The following is a 21507-nucleotide window of genomic DNA, read 5'->3' on the forward strand; positions in this document are numbered from 1 at the left end:
TATATCACCTGTGGCTTTATTTACGAGCTTCTTGTTCCTTGGTATCATATTAATTGGCAATCTGAGACATCAGCGAACTTCTTGTTTCCTTGAATCATACGCATTAATAGTATGTTCTGTACTGCACTCATCTCTGTCAATATCTGTATTCAGGGAACTTAAGAGCGTATCTGTCACTACAGGACATGCTGCTCTCGTTTTAAATGGTGTGCTTCCAATGATTATGATACTATTAATGCTTGCTGATCTCGTCATGATAATGTTCTCAAGTCGTGATGATATAGCACCAGCGCTACCTGCAACATCGAGACCAGCATCCCATTTGGAAATACCTGCATCTTAAATTGTATAGACAGATTTATGTTAGTGTGATACAGTAATGTATATCAACACTTATATAGTTACTTCATCATAGTGGGAATCTGTAATTATGTGTAAAAAATTGTTTTCTACAAATTATAAAATATATTTATTTACAAAAAAATTAATCAATTATCAATCAATCAATGTTAAAAAAATGCTTTCTTATATTCTATGTTTTGGTTACATCATCATTGGGTCCAGGACTCGGCTGTGAGTCCTGTATGGCCACTTCATCTTCTATGTTTTATTGTTATTATTTTAGTGAATGACAATATCATTATGTATCTGCCTGCCTGAACTAAAAATTTAGGCAGAGGCACCAGTAAAAGATGACAGGAAAAGGATAAAGTTAGGTTCAGTTGTTTCCCATAGGAAACTGTATGGAGGTTGACATAAAGGGTACAATTGTAAGCAATTGACCCACTATAAATGCTACAATATCAATTATAAAACCAATCTACCATAATATTACTAAATGAATCTTGTTGCCCCAATAAATAAAATTATTATTAAAAAGTATTGTGCGAGGAACACAAATTAGAAAAGGTAACATTAATAAGGAAATTCAGAGAAAAAGAAATAAAAAATACTTAGATTAAAATTTATTGTAGGTCTTATATACATGTCACATTACAAAAACATACTGAACATAGTAAATAATAATCTAATTATCATGAGTAGTAAATATAAATTATTTTAACTGAACAAAACACTACTTTGATATCTGCAAACAGCCTTAACTTTAGCTTGTTCACATGTAAGGGCTGTGTGTAATATTAATATAATTAGTCTTTCTGACAGGGCTTATGACTACCACATGTAGGATGACTGTTGTGAATATATATATTGTTATTTATTTCTATGCTGATAGGATGAACTTGATAGTCTAAGTTATATGTACTTCTATTTTTTATATCAAATACTTCCTATGCTTCAGGACTTGTCACACATGCCTATAACTTGAGTTATATAGCTGTATAATGTACAACATATATAAAACACACCTCATTAGAAAACTCACTTATTTCATATTGAAGAATAAGTGTTGAGGAAACAAGATTGAGATATTGCTCCACTAAACTTATTTTTATATCATTGTTTTTAATGATTTTAAATAATACATAAAATAAAGATAGCTACTTTATGAGTAATGTGACAATTTATATGCAAAAATACATGACATTATTTAGAAACTTAATATTAAATTTACTATCACTATTTGTTCATAGGAGGTCCATTCATTAATGGTGGTCGCATTTGTCCCATTGGACCCATAGGGCCCATTGGTCCCATTAGAGGTCCCATCATAGGGGGTCTCATCCCCATCATAGGTGGCATTGGTCCATGAGGACCCATCATCATAGGTGGCGCCATTGGTCCTCCTGGTCCCATCGTTGGAGGAGGCAACATACCCGGAGGTCCACCTGGGGTCGGTACCGGTGGTCTGGGGCCGCCAGGCCCCATCACTGATGGATCCCAAGGTGGAGGTATAGTAGCTCCTTTATTACCAAATGGATTCTGAGCAATTTTTCCAGCTTTGAACGCGGCTGTAGTAGCATCAATGAGATGCTGAGCTTGTTCCTCCATCCATTTTTGATAGTAAAACTTCACATTGTCTTTATGTTTTCTTCCTGTGCAGTGAGTTTTTCTCACGCTTGGTGAATCGTGAGTTAAATATGTATCACAATAATCACAGTAATATTTGGGCATAATTGTAGGTTATGAGTAAGTTTTATTTTGCAACCAAACAATATGTATTAATAATTGCTCACAAATTACGTACTAAAATTATTGACTTACGCAAAGAATTCATAAATTTATATATTGTTTGAATTTGATATATTAGAATAAAATTTATTTCAGACACAATAATGCTATTTATTTTTTCCTAGTCAGACAAAATTGAAAGCACAAACGTTACACATCAAACGACACAGAATAATCTAGATCTTGAATGAAAGAGTACAAAGATCGGAAAAGAGCACCACTTTCTGTACTGTCAGTCAGCGTCAACCATTGCACAGAGCCAAAGACGGTATTCTGAGTTATTGATCTCTGGTTTTGGACCACAGTATGTATGAACCATAGTGTCTCCTATCTACTTATCTGTGGCAACTTCTGACGTCTGTTCTATTTAGTTAGTGGTTGTCTCTGAGTAGCTCATATGGTTTCATGTGGTGTGGCGTGTAATTAAATTTCAATTTATTACTGAGCCATTTAATTATAACTTATATGTATTAAAATTAGTTTAGATTTATGTTTAAAATTTACTTAAGTCTATAATTATTTTTTATATTTGTCAAAATGCCTGATATGAAGTATATATTGGTCACTGGCGGAGTTATAAGCGGCGTTGGGAAAGGCGTGATTGCTAGTTCATTTGGCACGATTTTAAAGAGTTGTGGTATCGATGTGACTTCAATAAAAATTGATCCATATATAAATATTGACGCCGGTACATTCTCGCCATACGAACATGGTAAGATTAAATTTATTATTCATTCATTATTATTCTGTACAATCGACTTGGTTATTTTTCGGGTGGCGTGATGCAGTCTATTTTTATTTTCTAGGTGAAGTTTACGTGTTAGACGACGGAGGCGAAGTCGACCTTGATCTTGGCAACTATGAGCGATTTTTGGACATTACTTTACATAGAGATAATAATATTACAACAGGCAAAATATACCAGCAGGTTATAGAAAGAGAGAGGCGTGGGGATTATCTTGGCAAAACAGTGCAAGGCAAGTATAAATATTATTAAATAATTATTCTAAAATTTACAAGAGGTCAGGTCATGAATTTTACTCTTTTTTAAAGTTCCGTACCTGAAGACAAATAAATGAACTTTTAAAACATTATCATCATTGCAGACAAAGTGGCCTACACATCGTTTTAATTTAGAATTCCCTCTCATAAAGGACTAACTAACTAACTCATAGTAAAATATGTGATTTATTTAGTAACATAGAATTTCACTATATATACTGTACTTGTCTGTAATCATATAAGTAAACTCTTACAATTTATTAAAAGTTAAATAATAACACCGAATGATAGTTTTATATGTTTTACAAGTTCTGTAATATTCAACCAGTTAATGATACAAAAAGTTCACTAACTTACATTGTGAATAATAAATCAGATAGTGCAAAGTGAAAGTTTACTTTATAGACTTTCTAACTCTAGTCTATTTAAATATTGAATGGTATTAAAATTGTTTCATTTATTCTTTGTATATTTTTTTACTAGAACTAGGTCAATAAAATAGTGATCAACATTTTTCAAAGAACAAGAGGCAAAATAAAACCTCTTTGCAAACCTAGCTTTTTAAGTTAACAACCATAAAGAATAAAAACTGTATTATTAACTTAAGCTTAGAAAAGTTGCCTATATATGATGTAGTCAACCAATACCTGATCTTTTGCTACTTATGAACAGATTATGCAGATATACCTTAATTACAATGTTTTACTCACATTTTGTATAAAAGAAATATTGTCCAAAATTTTAACAGATTTAACTGTTAAATTTATTATTTATACTATTTTTTAATTATTTATTTATTCATTTATTTCAGGCAACTAGGCCCATATTATAAATACCTTATAGACTAACATACATATAATATAATATTTAAAAACTTATACAATAATATTGTCTGTGTGATCACGGCACTGAAGACGGCAATCTGCCACGGTAGCGCCGATACACCACACCTTTCGGCCAGTAGTCCTCTTTCATGAAGGTGGGCAGGAAGTCAGTGGGGACCAGGGCCACAAACGCTTTGAAATTCGCGTTGTGACTCGACTTCAGCTGCTTTACCCTCAATGTCAGGTTACTCTTGGTACGAATATAATCGACAATGTCCTGCTCCTTAGTGGCGTAATGTAGACGGGACAGGTACATTGTCGTGGTCGGTGTAGCAGCATGCAGCAGAAAGTTGGGCCCAGTAAGTGCAGTGCCACAATGATTCCTATTGACCTTGTTTGTGCGCCTCTTCTTTTGTACCACGACGAAGCCATCATCGTCGCGGTTACCAGTGGCAGCACACATAGGGTCAATATTCAGTGCCGTTTTTGGCACACGCCGGTGTACTGAAGCAGTCGGTTTGCTAGCGACGACGGCGGCAAAATCTCGACGCTGTGGTTGCACCGAGGATTTTGTTAGCGCTGCTTCCACATGCAGCAGTATCGGCGCTCGCGAGCTGCGGGCGGGGAGCACGGGGGGCGCGGCGGCCGGCGGTGACACCACATCTGGTGACGTCAGTGTCGACGCCGAAACCGCTGACTCCGCCGTGAACGCATCGCGGCATGCCCCACGGCGCGTGTTGATGTTCCTGACCTAGTTTCTTTTCGCGAGTCGCGCAAACTGTCCACTTCCTTGCGCAACTCACTAATTATGTGCTCTGACGCATTGAAACATAGCGTCACATCTGCCAAACTCTTTTTTAAGGACACGATATCCTTGAGTAAGCTAGTAACATCGACGTGATCAAATGTGACTGGAGGAAGTTTGTTTAAATCCTTCGCCACAAAAGTTGTCACGTCGTCTGGATCGGTCTCCTTCAGCAGCGTTATAATATCCTGTAAGCTTTTTTGTGTCCCGTCACGTCTACACCATCTGATCAGTCTTATTTAGGGACTCGAAGAGCAGAGCCTTCGCTCTCGCGATGTCGTCTTGGCTGAAGTTGGACACACAGATCTGGACTGCACTTACTTCGTCCATTACGTCCAGCTTCTGCTGCAGGAACGCAAGGAGTTCGTTGGCCACAAGTTTGTCACACATGGCTGGAACTTCGACTAGCACTGCTTATGCCGCGCTCAGCAATTACGATATTAAATAAAATAATTATAATACGTGCACATCGGATCGCGCTTACACTGAAACTACTATGTATGTATACTATGTTATAGAGTACAAATCAGCAATTGTATTCAATGTAACTTGCCACGATTTAACTAGAAATTAATTGTATAATTACTTTAAGTATTTACTTTTTTTAAATATTCTTAAATTTGTTCATAAGACTTTTAAAAGTATTTTCTCTTGCAGTTATTCCTCACATAACAGATGCTATACAAGAGTGGGTGCAACGAGTAGCTCATATCCCTGTGACACCAGAAAACACTCCACCACGTGTGTGCATAGTGGAACTTGGTGGCACTATTGGTGATATAGAAGGGATGTCATTTGTTGAAGCATTCAGACAGTTCCAATTTAGGGTTAAGAAAGAAAATTTTTGCTGTGCACATGTATCATTAGTACCAACGGTTAGTAAATATATATGTAAACATTTAAAAAAAAATAATACTACCAATGTAATTGTCTATTACACACAGGGATAATTTACTAGGTACATCACTTATTAAATGTTAATAAATTATTTTCATCAACCACAGATTTAATGTTGTATAAAAATGTTATAAAATTAGGTTTGGAGCTATTTTCTGAATATACTTCTGTAATTTACAAGTTTTATTAATTAAGTAATGATACAATGGCCCAATAATAAAATCTTCCTAAATTTGTAGCCAAAATCTACTGGGGAGGCCAAAACCAAGCCAACACAATCGTCAGTGCGCGAGTTACGAGGCTTAGGCTTGTCGCCGGATTTAATACTATGTCGATCTGAGAAACCTATCAACCACACAGTCAAGGAGAAGATATCTAACTTCTGTCACGTGGGTCCTGAACAGGTAGGTTGTTAATTATATTAGTAGGTATAGTTGTATATTTTTTTATTGTGCATTTAAAAAATTGTCAAAAGTCATGATGAAATGAAAATCTCTTTATTCTAGTTATGGTGATATTTAATTTTTATTACCCTTGCTATCATAGGAGCAATATATACATAATCTGATATTTTAATTGTAATTATGTGTACTTGACATACTATTTATCAATATTAAATGAATACGTTATTCAATATAGAAGTATAATCTAATTTATATATATGTAAGTAAATAAATTGTAATTCAATTTTGAAAAATAATAAATTTTTCATTCAGGACTCAATCAATCAGTGACCACTATTTGTTATCCAGTTTTGGACATGCATTATTACAAGTATGGACAATATGCAAGCCAAAAGCATACATGAATCATTATAACTGATACTTAATAACCATATAGTTACAAGCTAATGATAATTAACTCAATTACTATACAAATAGAACAATATTTCCTGTTGTATTAAATTACAATATAATTTATTGTTATAATATGTAATAAAAATGTAAATTTAATTCCCAGGTAATCTGTATACATGATTTGAGTTCAGTGTATCATGTTCCTTTACTAATGGAGAATCAAGGTGTTGTACAGTACCTGAATGAGAGGCTACAGTTGAATATATCTATGCCACGTCCTGGAAGGTTAGTCACTATTCAGAACTTTTATAAAATAATAATATGACTATGTAAGTTCTTAATATTTCACGTTGTAATCTGAAAAGTCTGATTTATATTTCGACAAATTAAAAATGTCATTGCTGATATTTATAAATGTCAACATCTGCCTTTTTATCACCTTTTCACGAGAAAACGCCTGATTTAATTAAATATAACAAAGGAATATTTATTATAATAAAGCTAATCTGGAAAGTGGCGTAATTGGATGAATGTTTGTACAGACAAAGTCGCAAAGTAGAGCTAGTGTTATTATATATTAATTATGTGCATTATGCATTCTGTTCGCGTGTTTCTTATTGGAAATTACTTACAAATTGTGTAACTAATTGAATGAATAAATAAGTAATTGTTCAATTATCTATCGCTCATGCAATATACTAGTGGGTATCTGAGGAGAGATAATATAATCTAATTCGAACGATACAAAGTTTATTCATTTTCATTCAGTAACGCGTACGGCATTCATGACCATGAAGTAAATAGTGGGCTTCTGTCATAATCATATGGCTATGAAACGCAATAATAAGTATACATAAGTATACTTACTAAGTTAACAAATTATTCCTTTCTACACACAAACCAAATAGTTCTATAAATTGTATTTTATATAGTCACATGTAAACAACATGTGCCCACACGAACATACCCACAAATAAATCCCAACTGTTATCATCATGTAACAATGTATCTGAATGCGACTAGAAATTGTACTAATTCATTCCCCTCCGATCGATCCACCATCAATTCGGAACAAACCAAACGGAATCGAAATTAGGACGCCCTGAGTCGAAGTTCGAATCCCCAACGGTGCCCTCAGACTAAAGTCTTAACCGCCAGGCAGGAGTTGGCCTATAGCCGGTCCATAAGTCCTTCCGCGAGTTTGGAAAGCCAACTGCGCCCAACAACCTAAAAAACAAAACTTATTTTGATGAAAACATTGCATAATTAAACAAAGTAGGTACAGTTATAATTGAGAATTGTTCTTTTGGCCGTGGTTGGTTCAAAATTAATAATATTCATAATTATTTAATTTTATATCTATTACTGCATACAGATTCATGCAAAAATGGAGAAATCTCGCAAAGCGAGTCGATAATTTACGCAAAGAAGTTAACATAGCATTAGTAGGAAAGTACACTAAACTTGAAGACAGCTATGCCAGTGTCACTAAGGCACTGCAACACGCGTGTATCGCCTCAGGCTGTAAGCTCAATCTCACATACATTGAGGCTGTAAATTTAGAGAAACAGATGAAAATTGATGATCCAGTTAGTTACCATAAAGCATGGCAGGATCTCTGCAAGAGCGAGTAAGTCTTTATTATTCATTATCATCATCATCTTTACCTAAAGTGTATCTAGAATTTCCACTAAATGATAGCTCTGATTATACGGTTATTTGTTTATAGAGCTACATAATATGTGGACATATATTACTATTCTAATAACAATGAAATATATTATGTTATCTAAAAAGTTGTTTTTATATTTGAAGTTATTAATTTCAAATATAAAAACAACATGATCGTTTGTGAAGGTTTTCATTTATATATATTTTTTACTTAGTTGTTACGTAAACAAATTTACACTAAATGTAATTAATGACGAACAAAAGATCTGAGCGAAACCTTAGAATAAAGTATTTAGTTATATGATTATTTAAAATCTACATTGCAGTGGTGTCATAGTCCCAGGTGGTTTTGGTCAAAGAGGAATGGAGGGTAAAATCGAAGCATGCGAATGGTGCCGTGAAACACAGAAACCAATGCTCGGCATTTGTCTCGGTTTACAAGCTGCAGTAGTGGAGTTTGCTAGGAACGTTTTGGGGCTGAAGGGCGCTAACAGCACCGAAGTTAATCCACAGTGTAATGACAAATTGGTGATAGATATGCCTGAACATCATACAGGAAAATTAGGTGGTACCATGCGCCTGGGGAAAAGGAAAACATACTTAGAACAAAGTGTTATTAGTAAGTAATCTGCTGTTTGCATAACATTATTTTAGTTTATATACAAATACATAATACAATTATGTGTATATTTACAACAATACATGTATATTTTTTTATGTTATTTTGCGGAAGTGTATTTCATTCCTTTATGGATTATATACATATTTTTAATTCCGCTGCCATTAGCGTTGTGCGAGAAAACAAATATTTAGTACCGAAACCTCACCACTGCTACTGATAGCGTTATAACCATTTCTCTTAGTGATGAAATTCCGATAGTTATTAGTATGGGATCTACACCCATATAACGACATGTATTTCAACAGACTGTTGACTGGTCATACTCTGGTCGTCAACATGCCTACTGTTGACGACCAGAGTATGACCAAGCTATATTCTGCTATAATTTTACTATCAAATCTCACCCTCCTCTACCACTAATAACTGTTTATCTTTTACATTTAGCTCGACTATATAATAAAGATGTGATAGAAGAACGACACAGACATCGCTATGAAGTAAATCCCGAGTACATAGAGAGTCTCGAAGCGGCTGGTCTTCGGTTTGTTGGTAAAGACGAAACCAAGACACGCATGGAAGTGGCGGTGGTGGATTCTCACCCTTATTACGTTGCTGTACAGTTCCATCCTGAATACTTGTCAAGGCCACTGTCACCAAGCCCGCCATTCTTAGGGTTAGTATAGTTTTTTTTAATAGAGTGGTACCAAACTAGCCTAACAGGCCTCTATCAACACGTAATTTCACTAAATCCGATAGCGAAGTTACTAATGGTTCTCCAAGACCATCATTGCATTTTTCCGTACACTGCCTGAGAATACTTTTCCATTAATTGAACATCAAGTTTACATTTCTGAATACTTAATACTTAGAATGTTAACACATGGAACTAACTATTATTCTTTCACATTTTAATCACATTAGTTGCCATTTGTGTTGTGGAAGTTAATTAGTAGTACTTAAGTTAATTAGTGTGTTTACATATTGTTGTCTCTATTTCATCTGTACAACAATTATTATTAAACTAATTGCAGCCTTTTGAGCGGCATTAAATAACAAACATCAAAATAGTTCTATCTCTTTATAGTATCTTAGATGCTCATTAAAAATGTCTAGTACAGGCTCATGTAAAGGAGAAAAGAAAAGAAATTTAAAACTCTAAACATTTACTTATTTATTTTCACAGATTAATATTAGCGTCACTTGGAAAACTAAAGAGTTACTTATCCAGAGGCTGCCGGTTCAGTCCTCGGAATCAGTCAGATGTTAGTTCAGGTAAGGAAGTATCTAGTAGATTTTTCTTACTATAAATAGAGATAATGTTGTTTTCGAAATTTATTTTGAAGATAATCACACTCAATATAGTTTGTGAGTTCGGTTTTTTTTTACCCTACCTCTCTGTTTATCACATTGCCTTTTTAGGAATGATTAAATATAAGTAGAGCCATCAGCAATTTATTTAACAGAAAAATAAGTAAATATTTATATTTACAATATTTTCAGATGAAGAAGACATTTTAAGTTTGATTGAAGACAACAAATCAGTTATTGAAAATGGCAAACCAACGAATGGTACGCATGAATAAGAAGTGATTAGATTATGGGTAATACATTTTTAGTTACAAGTAGAATTTGTATATTTTTTTTATTTTGATGGAGTAAGTCACGTATTATATTTAGAAATAAATGTGACGCTATTTCGTGTAAATTGTACCTTCATGGATGAATTTTATGGCCAATATTTAACTCTCATTATGGCCATAAAAATATAGTTATAGCTTCCCTCTTTGAATATGTAAGAAATTTATATTAATATTGGTCATAAAATATTTAACATTATTATTCATTTATAAATCAAACACATAACGACCTTATTTTAAAAATTAGAGTGATCTTTTCTTTTATTTGCGCAATTTTTTCAATGTGAAAAAACATTAATAATTCATAGAGCTTACGTTTATATATGTATAATGAATATTATTTAATAGTGCTCATTAATATTCCCTTAAGAATAAGTTTGCGTTTAAATTATTATCTAGTTCACTCTATAGTATCGCTCTATGAAGTTAAAACTCTCATTACTCTGTAGTTATGATATTTGTTACCTCTCTAATTGTATCACTTTTTATGTCATTCGGATGTATTTTTTATTCTACTTAATTTTTAATTGCATGATATTAAAGCACCTTCTTATTGTTGTCTAATTATTGTTGTAGGATTAATAAAACAATTCTTTTTTTTTACAGTATATTACTGTTAAAAATACCTATAAACAAAATGGTAGTATTTAAACAGTTACATTTAATAGACAACAACATACAACTTTTTGGTTGTTACAATTATATTCCTATGTTATAATCGACAGTAGAATATATCCTTTTGCATGTATTTCTATATTTCATGGTCATTGAATGAAGTCGCAGACACAAAACAGAATTAGATTGATTTGTAATTTTTTTGTTTAAATTAATGTTATTAGATATACAGCGCTTTCTAGTCTGGAAATAACTAAATGTACTTTGAGATCTAAACACATATTTTAAAAAAAGACAAACAATGAAATTGTCAATAGGCATAACTAAAATAATTGAAATTATCACATAGTCATATTATACACAGGTTAGATATTACAGTTTTAGTTGATATTAGCTAGTCAGTACAGTTTTGCATAATACCAATTGTATGTTCTTATTTCTATACATTTATATATAAGTACAGTCGGCAACAAATTATCTTCATTTGTGTGTTTTGCTATAATTGAATAGATTGAGTTTTGCTACTGACTGTAAAAATGTAATATCTATCTCAAAAGCATAAGTATTTTTTTCTAGTTAAGACATGTAAAATTTTGTTTTTATATAATGAAATACTACTACTACACATACCTTGCTCAAAAATGTTGGAGTACATGATATATTGTTAAAATAAAATCTATTCTTGTAAAAATAACTTTAATATTAATAAGAATCATTGCCCCACGTATAATACAAAAAGAAGTTATATTTTTTAATTTATGTATATAGTGAATGAAAATCGAGATAACAGTATAATTAAGTAATTGCGTATAAATGGATTATTTTATAGACTGCTGAGATAGTGGCGTCTTGTCTGTACAAAATGCAGAAAATGCTCGAATTTAGCTGAATCTTATGAAATAAAACTTATATATACGGCATGTTTTCCCTAATCAGCCAGATAGGCAGGGTTACACCCTTTACCCCGCCTTTCGAAATAATTACCGCAATCTCAAGCTTTAATATGGTCTATATTGAGAAATTATTTTTAAACCATATGAGATGCATTAACTCAGGTATTCATTCTTTAAGACACAGACCTACCCATAACCCACCTTACCCAGAACCCATCTCATTACCTATTTCTACCCGTACGCTATCGTAGGTTTAAGCTATACAGTATATATTTAAAACAACAATCGCATACTTTAAGATTAGTAAATTGTAGATATTAGTTGTTTGTCTAAGTAAAATATTAATATTTTTTAATGACTACATTTAAGTAAAGTTGTTGCTACCTATTTTAGCAAAATAGAAATATTATTTCATCGTTATACTCAATTGACTGTAAACTGCAGGGTAACTTTTGATTCGATTTTGAAATGGTCCATTCAAACAATAATGTTTTACTTATATTTATATATAAAGACTATAGAACATTAATAATGAATCGGTAAAAAAACTTCTAATATGTTATTTTGTTAATTCTTCTAATTGTTAATTAAAAAAAACGAATGTAAGATGTCTAATCGATGTCATTTCGATTCTTTGCGTCAAAAGTAACCCAGTAGGTCAAATAAATAAACAATGTATGTCCATTAGAATGTAATATACGACTGTTAATACAATGCCAGAATTAATTAGTATCTTTGCAATCTTGAGTTCATAAAAAATCCCGTGTAAAATGTTGTTTCGGAACCCTCGAAGTAAGAGTACAACTGGCATTTTACCTTTTTTTTTTTTTTAGTTATGGCCGATATAAATAAATTAGCCATATGAACACTACGCTGATTGATGTGCTTGTGCGTGTATTTTATTGTTCATGTTGTTTTCTTTTTAATTAAGTGTAAATGTCATTTTACTGCATTATATTAAAAGACGTGGTAAACACACATCACTATTAGATTAAATACATCCAGTTTGTTTGTTTTACTCGAAACATATGCAGTGCACTAAGAAATATAAAATAACAAAATAATATTTACATATTTATTTACTCATAATATACTTATTTAGTTATGTCCCTCTCTGTCTTTTCAATGCACCCTTATATTAATTTTAATGTAGACATTTCTCAAATATTTGAAGATCTAAGTCGACTAATTTTTTTATTGACGCTGAATCATTTCAGAAACTCATTATAATCTCCATATAATAATTTATTGATTGATTCATAAATTTTTCTTGAGATGCATTTGAATTTAGATATTCTTTAAGTAATTGGTATCTTTTTCATACTTAAATACTGATAATAAATTTTACTGTTGTACATTTACACAAATGTTTGTCTCATGTAATCATCTATATATCTACACTTGCATTGCTTTTTGGGCGATAGTTAAGTGTATATATACATAATGAATATTCTGCAATAAATTATAGTATTACAAATAATTTAGGCAGAGGCCATTTTAGAATCACATAGTATAACTACTTATAACTTCATTTCATGATTCTGAACATGGTGCCTACCACTCTATACTTTAACAACATAGTACAATTTTCTTCTTCGATTGTATTAAAATTTCACATTATAGTGATGTTATTGTAATAAAAAAGGTGATGTTATGGCTGTTGTAATTACTTTATAAAGAATATATTTTTATTGGAAAAAAATTGTAAATTATAATGAATAGTGCATGGTAAGGTAGTAATTGGTATATGAATTAAAATAACGGAAAAGTGTATATTACTGACAGCATTATAGATATAAACCCAAAAGTTTGCTAACTTTTTTAACAATTCAATTTACAATATTAGTGCAAAATTGTTTACTATGACATAAACATTGAGCGTGCATTCCATTCACACTTAACAATGCAGTTACAATTTTAGATAATATTAACTTTAGATATTGTTTAAATACGAAAAAATATAAAGTTATTCTTGGCTGTCTGTTTTATTTCAATAAATGTACGTCCTCTTACGCTCCAACGTATAATCCTTTTATTAACTTGTAATAAATTATTTGCATATATTATAATCGCATAGAAGTCTGACCGTTTGGAACAGTCAAGTCATATACCTAAAAAGTTTTTTTAAATATTTGCAGCTTGAAATTAACTTCTATATGCCTCTATTTAACTGCCTTAGACTAATCTTTAGCGCGCCTAACAGAAAATGACAAAGAATTTCGAAAAAAAAAATCCTATTTAATAATCGATGCGCCGTCTCCTAGTATTTTACTACCCCACCCTATATGTGAGTTTAAACCTATTTGACGCAAATTTGAAAAATAATAAAAACCTTTGGTATTAAATTATATTTCTTACTGACTTTCCAGTGAAGGGAACTCTGACAACAAAACCAAAAGTTGTTTCGAGATACGGCGGTAGTCGCTTCAGCCACGTTGTAGTGTTTTTTTTTTTTGTATGTGATAATGGAATGGTGCATCCGCCTGCGCTAACGGTTTACGCTGGCGGGGCACCAGTGGAGGGTGATAATATGAGCATGAGGTCAGGTCAGTTAGCCCATCGTGACAAATTCACCAGGAATTTAACACGATGGTTTCCAGGGGGAACCGCGTGGAGGTCAACCTGACATGGTACATTGCTAGTAATGGGTTCATTAGTCCACATTACTAACAATCCCATTTCCCCCCGCCACGTTGTAGTCATGTTGTTCAAATATACCGAACAAAATATTGACATCAAGTGTTGCTTTCGATATGACGTCGACCAGCGACAATGTTGGGGGGACAACAGTTGGAGTATTCAGAGAATACCCCAACTGTGATAATAATATAGGACAATCTGCTGCAAATTCGTTTATAGGAATTCGGTTCCAAATCGGTAGATGTGTATTTACCCTGGAAGTGTACAAGATTCACAGCTATTCTTCTTCTTCTTCTTTTAGTTTAAATGGCTTCCACCAAATGAGGTCGGTGATTTTGCCAACGTCGTGGTTTGGAAGACACAGTGGTGTGGTTTACAGTTTTCTTGACTGTGTTCGTAGAAAGGACAAAATCGAACAAAATATTGTGACATTGACAGATTGCCTAGAATGTTGCCAAGAATTAAACTTTACCATTTAAAGCAGGTAATAAATATCCTGTTTCATAAAATCCACTTTTTAACATTACTTTGTTAAAAGTTAGCGTTTAACTATTACGAAAAGAAATTATTAAAGAACTGTACATTATAATAAAGTCCTGTTTGAAATATTTTTTTAAATTAAAGGCGAAGATGCGGTTTTGTACTCCTTTAGTTCACCACCTATTGATGTTGATCAAATGATAACAATAATAAATAATCGATTTATACGGACGAAGTACTTAATTGTAAATAGAATTATTCATCGATTCCTTTGGAGTGATTATTCTCGGCTTCCTATAGTCTATATGTTGGCCAATTTTAAACAATATATTTATTAAAAATTAGGCCAATTCCTGCACACGTTTTTACGTGAAGCGATAACACAATAACAGACAAACAGATCTATATATGTATATGACACTTTTAAAACGAAACTTATCAATTTCGACTACAAATACATAAAATCTGTTAAAATTGACAATGAAATTGTGTTTCTATCAGAATCGAAAGAAAAGTATTATTACGAATTCGTGGAAAACGGAAGCTAATTTTACGACAAAGCTTACCTTGAATCCTTGATTGAATTACCTACCAAAAACTACAATAATTACAGAGGAGGTAATTTTAACATATCAGGTGTTAACACTGTTATTTGAGATTCCAATACTGTTCACCTAAAAAACTCTCGAAAATATATTCTGTTTTTCATAAGAGTTTAACTATTATATTAATGTTTTCATAAAAAAATTGTTGTTTTAAAGTACGGTCTAGATTATTATTTTTTAATAACTTACGCAACCATGTGTTTTCACCGCGGACCATGACATGAATCCTATGTAGTATATTGTAATTTAAATTTATTTGTGAACAAGTGCCGTCGCGATGGTGTTCGAATCGATTGTAGTGGACGTGTTGAACAGGTTTCTTGGAGACTACGTGGAGAACCTGAACAGATCTCAGCTCAAATTAGGGATATGGGGAGGTAAGTAACCCGGCATGATGTCATACCTACACTACGGTAGATCGAATTATCTTTTGTATATGACTATAAATATAAATATTTGACACTGTTTCTCTTTCAGGTGATGTCGTCTTGGAAAATTTGATATTAAAACAGAATGCATTGGAAGAACTCAATATACCTGTCCAGACAGTTTATGGTCATTTGGGTGAGTGTTTATAAGGAATAATTTTTAATTTTTTTTTTTATAAATATCATAATATATAGTACACATTCTCAATAAATTATATATTTTTAATCAATTACATATTGATATTGTTAATAACAATGGGTCACAAAATGTAAATATAATCATATCAAGATGGGATAATGACATCCTTAAATCTTTATTAATCCCTTTTCTCAGTTTTACCCCCACCTAGCACTAAAAGCTTAATAAATGTGATGGAGAAATGTCTCCAAATAAACTAATTGCTAGAATTGGTCTAATTTCATATGGTTTTATCTAGAAACCATCGTAGTTAAGTTCTGCTGTATTTGCCACAATGGTCTAACTGTTCTGTGTTGACTCCTCCTATCATATTTCACTGAATTATCCATCACACCAACATATATCAAAGTCAATAGTAATTTATTCACATATGATCTATCGGCCGCTATGCTCGTTTAATTATTATAATTCCAGTTGCTACTTCTGTTGAAAAGAATTAGCAATATAGTCAATTGATACATTTATTATTTGAACTCAGTTTCAATCTTTAAATGTTCCATATTATTTAAGCAGTGTATATATCTAACATGTTTACGACATAAAATCCCTAGAGGGAACAACAAATGCTGTACAAGGTTGTCTTCCAAATAATAGCTTACAGGTTTAATAAATTAAGTATTACATAACAATTTTTTTTAATTCAATAGTAAGTAGAACCAAAATATGTGTCATATTATAAATTTAATGGCCATTCCTATAAAAGACCTATTAATTTTATCTAAACTGAATGTGGGGACTGCAAGTTTGTATTTGCATTTATTGTTAAAGTTATTATATGTTATACTATTAGCATTAGAGTCATATAAACATCATCCAATAAAAAAGTCACCAATTTTTAATATCTGTTTTTTTTTGTATTACATATATATTTTTGTTCTATTATCAGTAGTTTCGATTTTTATATGGTAGAAATAATGTGATAGACATTATTTCTACCATATAAAAATCGAAAGTTACCGAAACACTAGTAAGTGGTAGTATGCTATTGAGGGTGGAATGGTATAAGTAGTTTAGTTAAGCGGTATATTTAGTTAGTGGTAAATTACAACTTATTTATTTCTGTGTAAACAATTTATAACATACTTTAATTTACTAAGATTTAAAATGATTACACATAAATCAATATTTATTTTGTCTATATCTAAAGATTTGATGAATTAAATATATGCTACTTATAAAATTTCCACTTGCATGTTTATTTTAGTATTATATAATAGCTATCAAAATGCTATAAACAAGCTCACCTGTGTCATGTGTTATAAATATAAATAAATTACTCATTGCACTGGAAGGGAAGAGAACAATAGGATTACTATTTTAGGGTTAAGGTAGTATATTAATTTGTATGCATAGTCTGACATTTATATATGGTTGTAACACTTATGGCTGTAGAATTCGTTTGTACATGGAACTGTACCTAAGCTTTGGATAATAGAAATAAATTTTTAATTACTTGTAATTTTATAATGTCAATGAGAATATTTGTCTAAACTTTTCCTACAGCTGCCATACAAATGATATTTAAATATTTATATTTGAATTACTGAGTATTATCAGATCAAAAATATATAAATTGTTATATTTTTTTAACTGCTAAGAGATGGACATACTATAATATTCCATTCTACATTTGCGATAGTTGCTGTGGATGATTTGTTTAAAATTAAACACTGATATATCTGTATATACACCTCTATCAAACCTACTGATCCAAATTTAAATATATCTAAAATTATTTCTAATCAATCACTTTAGTATTTTAATACACGAACTGATGAACAAAGTCACCCTTAAAAGTTCTGTTTCAATACTGAAACTCTAAAACTATTTAATAATGAATAATTTCGAAGGAGTAACGAAACGGATTCTTCATATGCATCTTGAATATAATAGCATCAAAAATAATCAATTTTTGGCATGCCAACCAGTCTCAATGATGCAAGGTTATATCAGTACTCCACTTAGCATATATTCGGTATAGACAGTAGCGTATAATTGTGACACCGTAATAAAGTTCAGAGCGGTGACATCATGCCCTCAAATCAGACTCTTTGATTGTGTTAGTGAGTCAGACGGGATCCGAAGGTCATCATTTGACCTCCGCTTACATTACCTATCACTGAATGCCTAAAAAATATCTTTCTGCCCAATAACAATTTGTATGTTAAACATGTATATTTGTGTTCTATTATATATTAGCTGGTTTATATGTTTCACGAAATTTTAAAATTTGTTCTCGGGTTGGTCCCGTAAATTTTATTTCGGATTGGATGTTAATTTATTGTTTGTATCCTAATGATCTATGACCGTTATGACCATGGAATTTTAAAAATAACTATTTTAACTTCGTTTACAAAAATTGTAATTGATGTCGTCTTGAGAAAATTGGAATTGATGTATAGCTAACATTGTAGAAAGTCTTCTGGAAAAAACTATAATTTCCTACTATAAACCTACTTAAATTTGTTATCTCGCCATACGATAAAGTAAATATTACACCGCATAAAACACGAGTATACGAGGCAATAATTCTAGATCTGGATGGATCTATTTGAGTGTGTAGTAAAGACGGGGACCCATTAGCTCTGTTTGTTAATATACATAATTTACTTGAGCCAACACTATTGGCTACTTGAATCAAGTGTGATGGTATGATCGGTATCTAATTCCATCAATAAATACGTAGATACTTATTAAATTAGTAAAACGCTTGCGTGACATATTTTATATGAGTAAACATGATTTCTTACTTTATTCAAGTGTTTTACATATTTATTATTATTATTAATTTATTAGTTATTTGCTTCAAGGCAACTTAATATTATTTATATAATAACAAGTAGTACAATTAAGTACACATCTAATAATTTTAATATATTTACATACATATTATTATTGTAAAGTATTAAATTATTATATATACTCATACCTATCTACTATCATGTTAATTATTTAGAACTGCTATTGTCTTATGTACAAAATGGCATAATTTTTTTGTTTTATTTTTCGTTGGTACACATTATTGTTTTTATTTTCCCCCGTCAACGAGTTTATTTCTTTAATCGCATGAGATCTAATCTTATTACATGCCTATTTTTATATTGAGCGCCATTTTCGTGATACTGTAGAATGTTACCTTCTACAGTATAACGAAAATATAGTAATTTTAGCAATGCATATACATATCTATAAACTATTAGGTACAGTCTAAATTTGGCTTTTATTATCAATATTTAACACATGCTATAATAAAAACCGTGTATGCTATATAGGTAGCACGTATATATAGTTACGTTGTATAGACGTTTTATGAGTAGGTACATTAATAATACAGTAATCTATATTTATGTAGACTGTAAAGTACGTATTGTAATCGATATAATTGTTCTCCAGAATTATTCAACTGTCTACGCCATTCGTAACTGTTTTCTCCATACGGTAAAAGAATATGTCACCACTCACTTAAATCTCCAGGTTGTACAAATGAGTATAGTACAAAGGGAAAAACACAAATCGGTGCAAATAGGATATCGAATTAGACTCTATTAGAATATCTTTTAAGAGGAGAGAGTTCCGATTGCAACAATGGGGCAGGTTGTCCTTTCCTTAGTGCGCTGTAGAAACCACTAAATTTATTTTGTTTGTTTATACAGGTAAACTAGTACTTAAGATACCATGGAAAAATCTATACGGTGCGTCTGTAGAAGCAACTGTGGACCGTCTGTTTCTTATTGTGAATCCTACCGCTGAAGTCAAGTATGACCCAGAGAAGGAAGAGAAAATGGCACTGGCCTCAAAGCAGGCCGAACTTGTGAGGGTTGAGGAAGCTAAGAAAAAAGAAGCAGAGAAGGGTATGTTATTTATTATTTAATCCCGCGTTTATCATATTTTGAATTTAATTTACATAAATTCCACGCGTTGTCATTCCAGAGGACTAAGGTATCATACCTCCTATCCCGTAAATTAATTCTTTAATCATAGCTCTACAACCAAAACATATCTTACGAAACAAGCTGCTGAGACTGAAATAGGTGAGACTAAGATACCGACGCAGACGAGTTTTGAAAGTCCACCTCTGGTAAACTTACGAGATAGACTAATAAGAAAGAATTTAAAGCTGTCGGTAGCAGCAGTTGTATATTATATTCATAGATTTGGGAAATGGAGGATGCAAATTATTAGGAAAGTTGTAAGGATAGGTACTGGCCTTTTCTTCTCTGTCTATCGCATCCCTTACATGGTAGATTTAGTATTATAGTGAGACGTATTTGAATATCTAACATATGGTTTTGTTGAAATTTTAGGAATAAATAAATAATAACTGTTTTGTATATCTAACCACTTATGAGGAAGTATGTAAATACCTAACTGTCGGTAGTAATGTAACGGAAGTATTCAGTTGATTAATTATTAGTTACGCGCTAATCTATTAATTTACTGATTATAGATTCAGAGTAGAACATGCTTAATTGTTCCACAGCCACATTACTTTTTGATCGGTTTTGTACTATGTACGCTATGGAAGCTACTGTTATTTTGTCTAAGACAAATTTCTGCCTCATTCTGTTTGTGTTTTAGTAATTATCTCTATCTAATCAGTAATCTTTATAGACGTTAGACAAATGACTGATAAGCGATTATTTAATCAATGTGTTGTTCATCATGATTTTAATGAAGCAATCTACTTAATTAATGCACCAATTAATTATTTAAGGTTTAAGCTAATGTAAAAAGTACTTAATTGGGAGTCATTAGTCCTTTCATATAGAGTAGACTACGTCGCGTCGGTAACATCAAGTCCTGCCCAAAAGTATACAACCTCCTGCTTATCTTATCACAGGTTTCAAAGAAAGACCACAAAAGCAATCCACGATTTTTATAGAGTACCTATGGCTAACCGTGATCGTCTGCCTTTTCGGTTCGTGGTCTCGGTGACCCCGAAAATTATTTGGGACGTAAGAGTGTCCTATATGTGGGTTTGTCCTTTATTTACAATACGATAGTTTTTCATATTTGTAAAAAAAAAACAATTATCTATAAATGACAAGGTTTTTATTCCCATTAGCAACACAAGCATTTCGTCTCAAAATTTAGTTTTTTTATGAATCAGTCCTATAACAATAAATAAATGTGCTGATGGCAAAATATCTCGTTATAGGTTAAGATAAAAATGTTCACATTGGGTCTGCTACGCAGGATATTCACAAACAATAACCTGACACGGGTATATCACTCTAGTATTATATGGACGAGCTAATTCCT

General features: G+C 31.9%; 3 protein-coding genes across 3 annotated transcripts in view; 2 read left to right on the forward strand and 1 right to left on the reverse strand.

The window, feature by feature from the left end:
- Positions 1-1544: 1544 nt before the first annotated feature.
- LOC131841789 (U1 small nuclear ribonucleoprotein C) lies at positions 1545-2293 on the reverse strand. Its single transcript, XM_059190115.1, has one exon. The coding sequence runs from the start codon at positions 2071-2073 to the stop codon at positions 1579-1581; it is 495 nt and encodes a 164-aa protein (XP_059046098.1). The 5' UTR covers positions 2074-2293; the 3' UTR covers positions 1545-1578.
- Positions 2294-2520: 227 nt separating this feature from the next.
- Positions 2521-11072, forward strand: LOC131841749 (CTP synthase). The gene is made up of 10 exons (XM_059190073.1): positions 2521-2842; positions 2937-3107; positions 5419-5636; positions 5898-6062; positions 6619-6740; positions 7831-8085; positions 8453-8745; positions 9193-9421; positions 9932-10020; positions 10249-11072. Exons 1-10 carry the CDS (start codon positions 2668-2670, stop codon positions 10329-10331), a joined length of 1800 nt encoding a protein of 599 aa, XP_059046056.1. The 5' UTR covers positions 2521-2667; the 3' UTR covers positions 10332-11072.
- A 4823-nt stretch (positions 11073-15895) lies between these two features.
- LOC131841828 (intermembrane lipid transfer protein Vps13) overlaps positions 15896-21507 on the forward strand; it is a 43897-nt gene continuing 38285 nt past the window's right edge. The window contains exons 1-3 of the mRNA XM_059190175.1: positions 15896-15995; positions 16096-16182; positions 19899-20096. Of these exons, the coding sequence (XP_059046158.1) occupies positions 15896-15995; positions 16096-16182; positions 19899-20096 (385 nt within the window). The remainder of the gene's footprint in view (positions 15996-16095; positions 16183-19898; positions 20097-21507) is intronic.

This window comes from Achroia grisella, unplaced genomic scaffold (genome assembly GCF_030625045.1).
Source record: "Achroia grisella isolate CSIRO2021 unplaced genomic scaffold, CSIRO_AGI_Agris_v1 utg1920, whole genome shotgun sequence".
Classification (NCBI taxonomy): Eukaryota; Metazoa; Arthropoda; class Insecta; order Lepidoptera; family Pyralidae; genus Achroia; species Achroia grisella.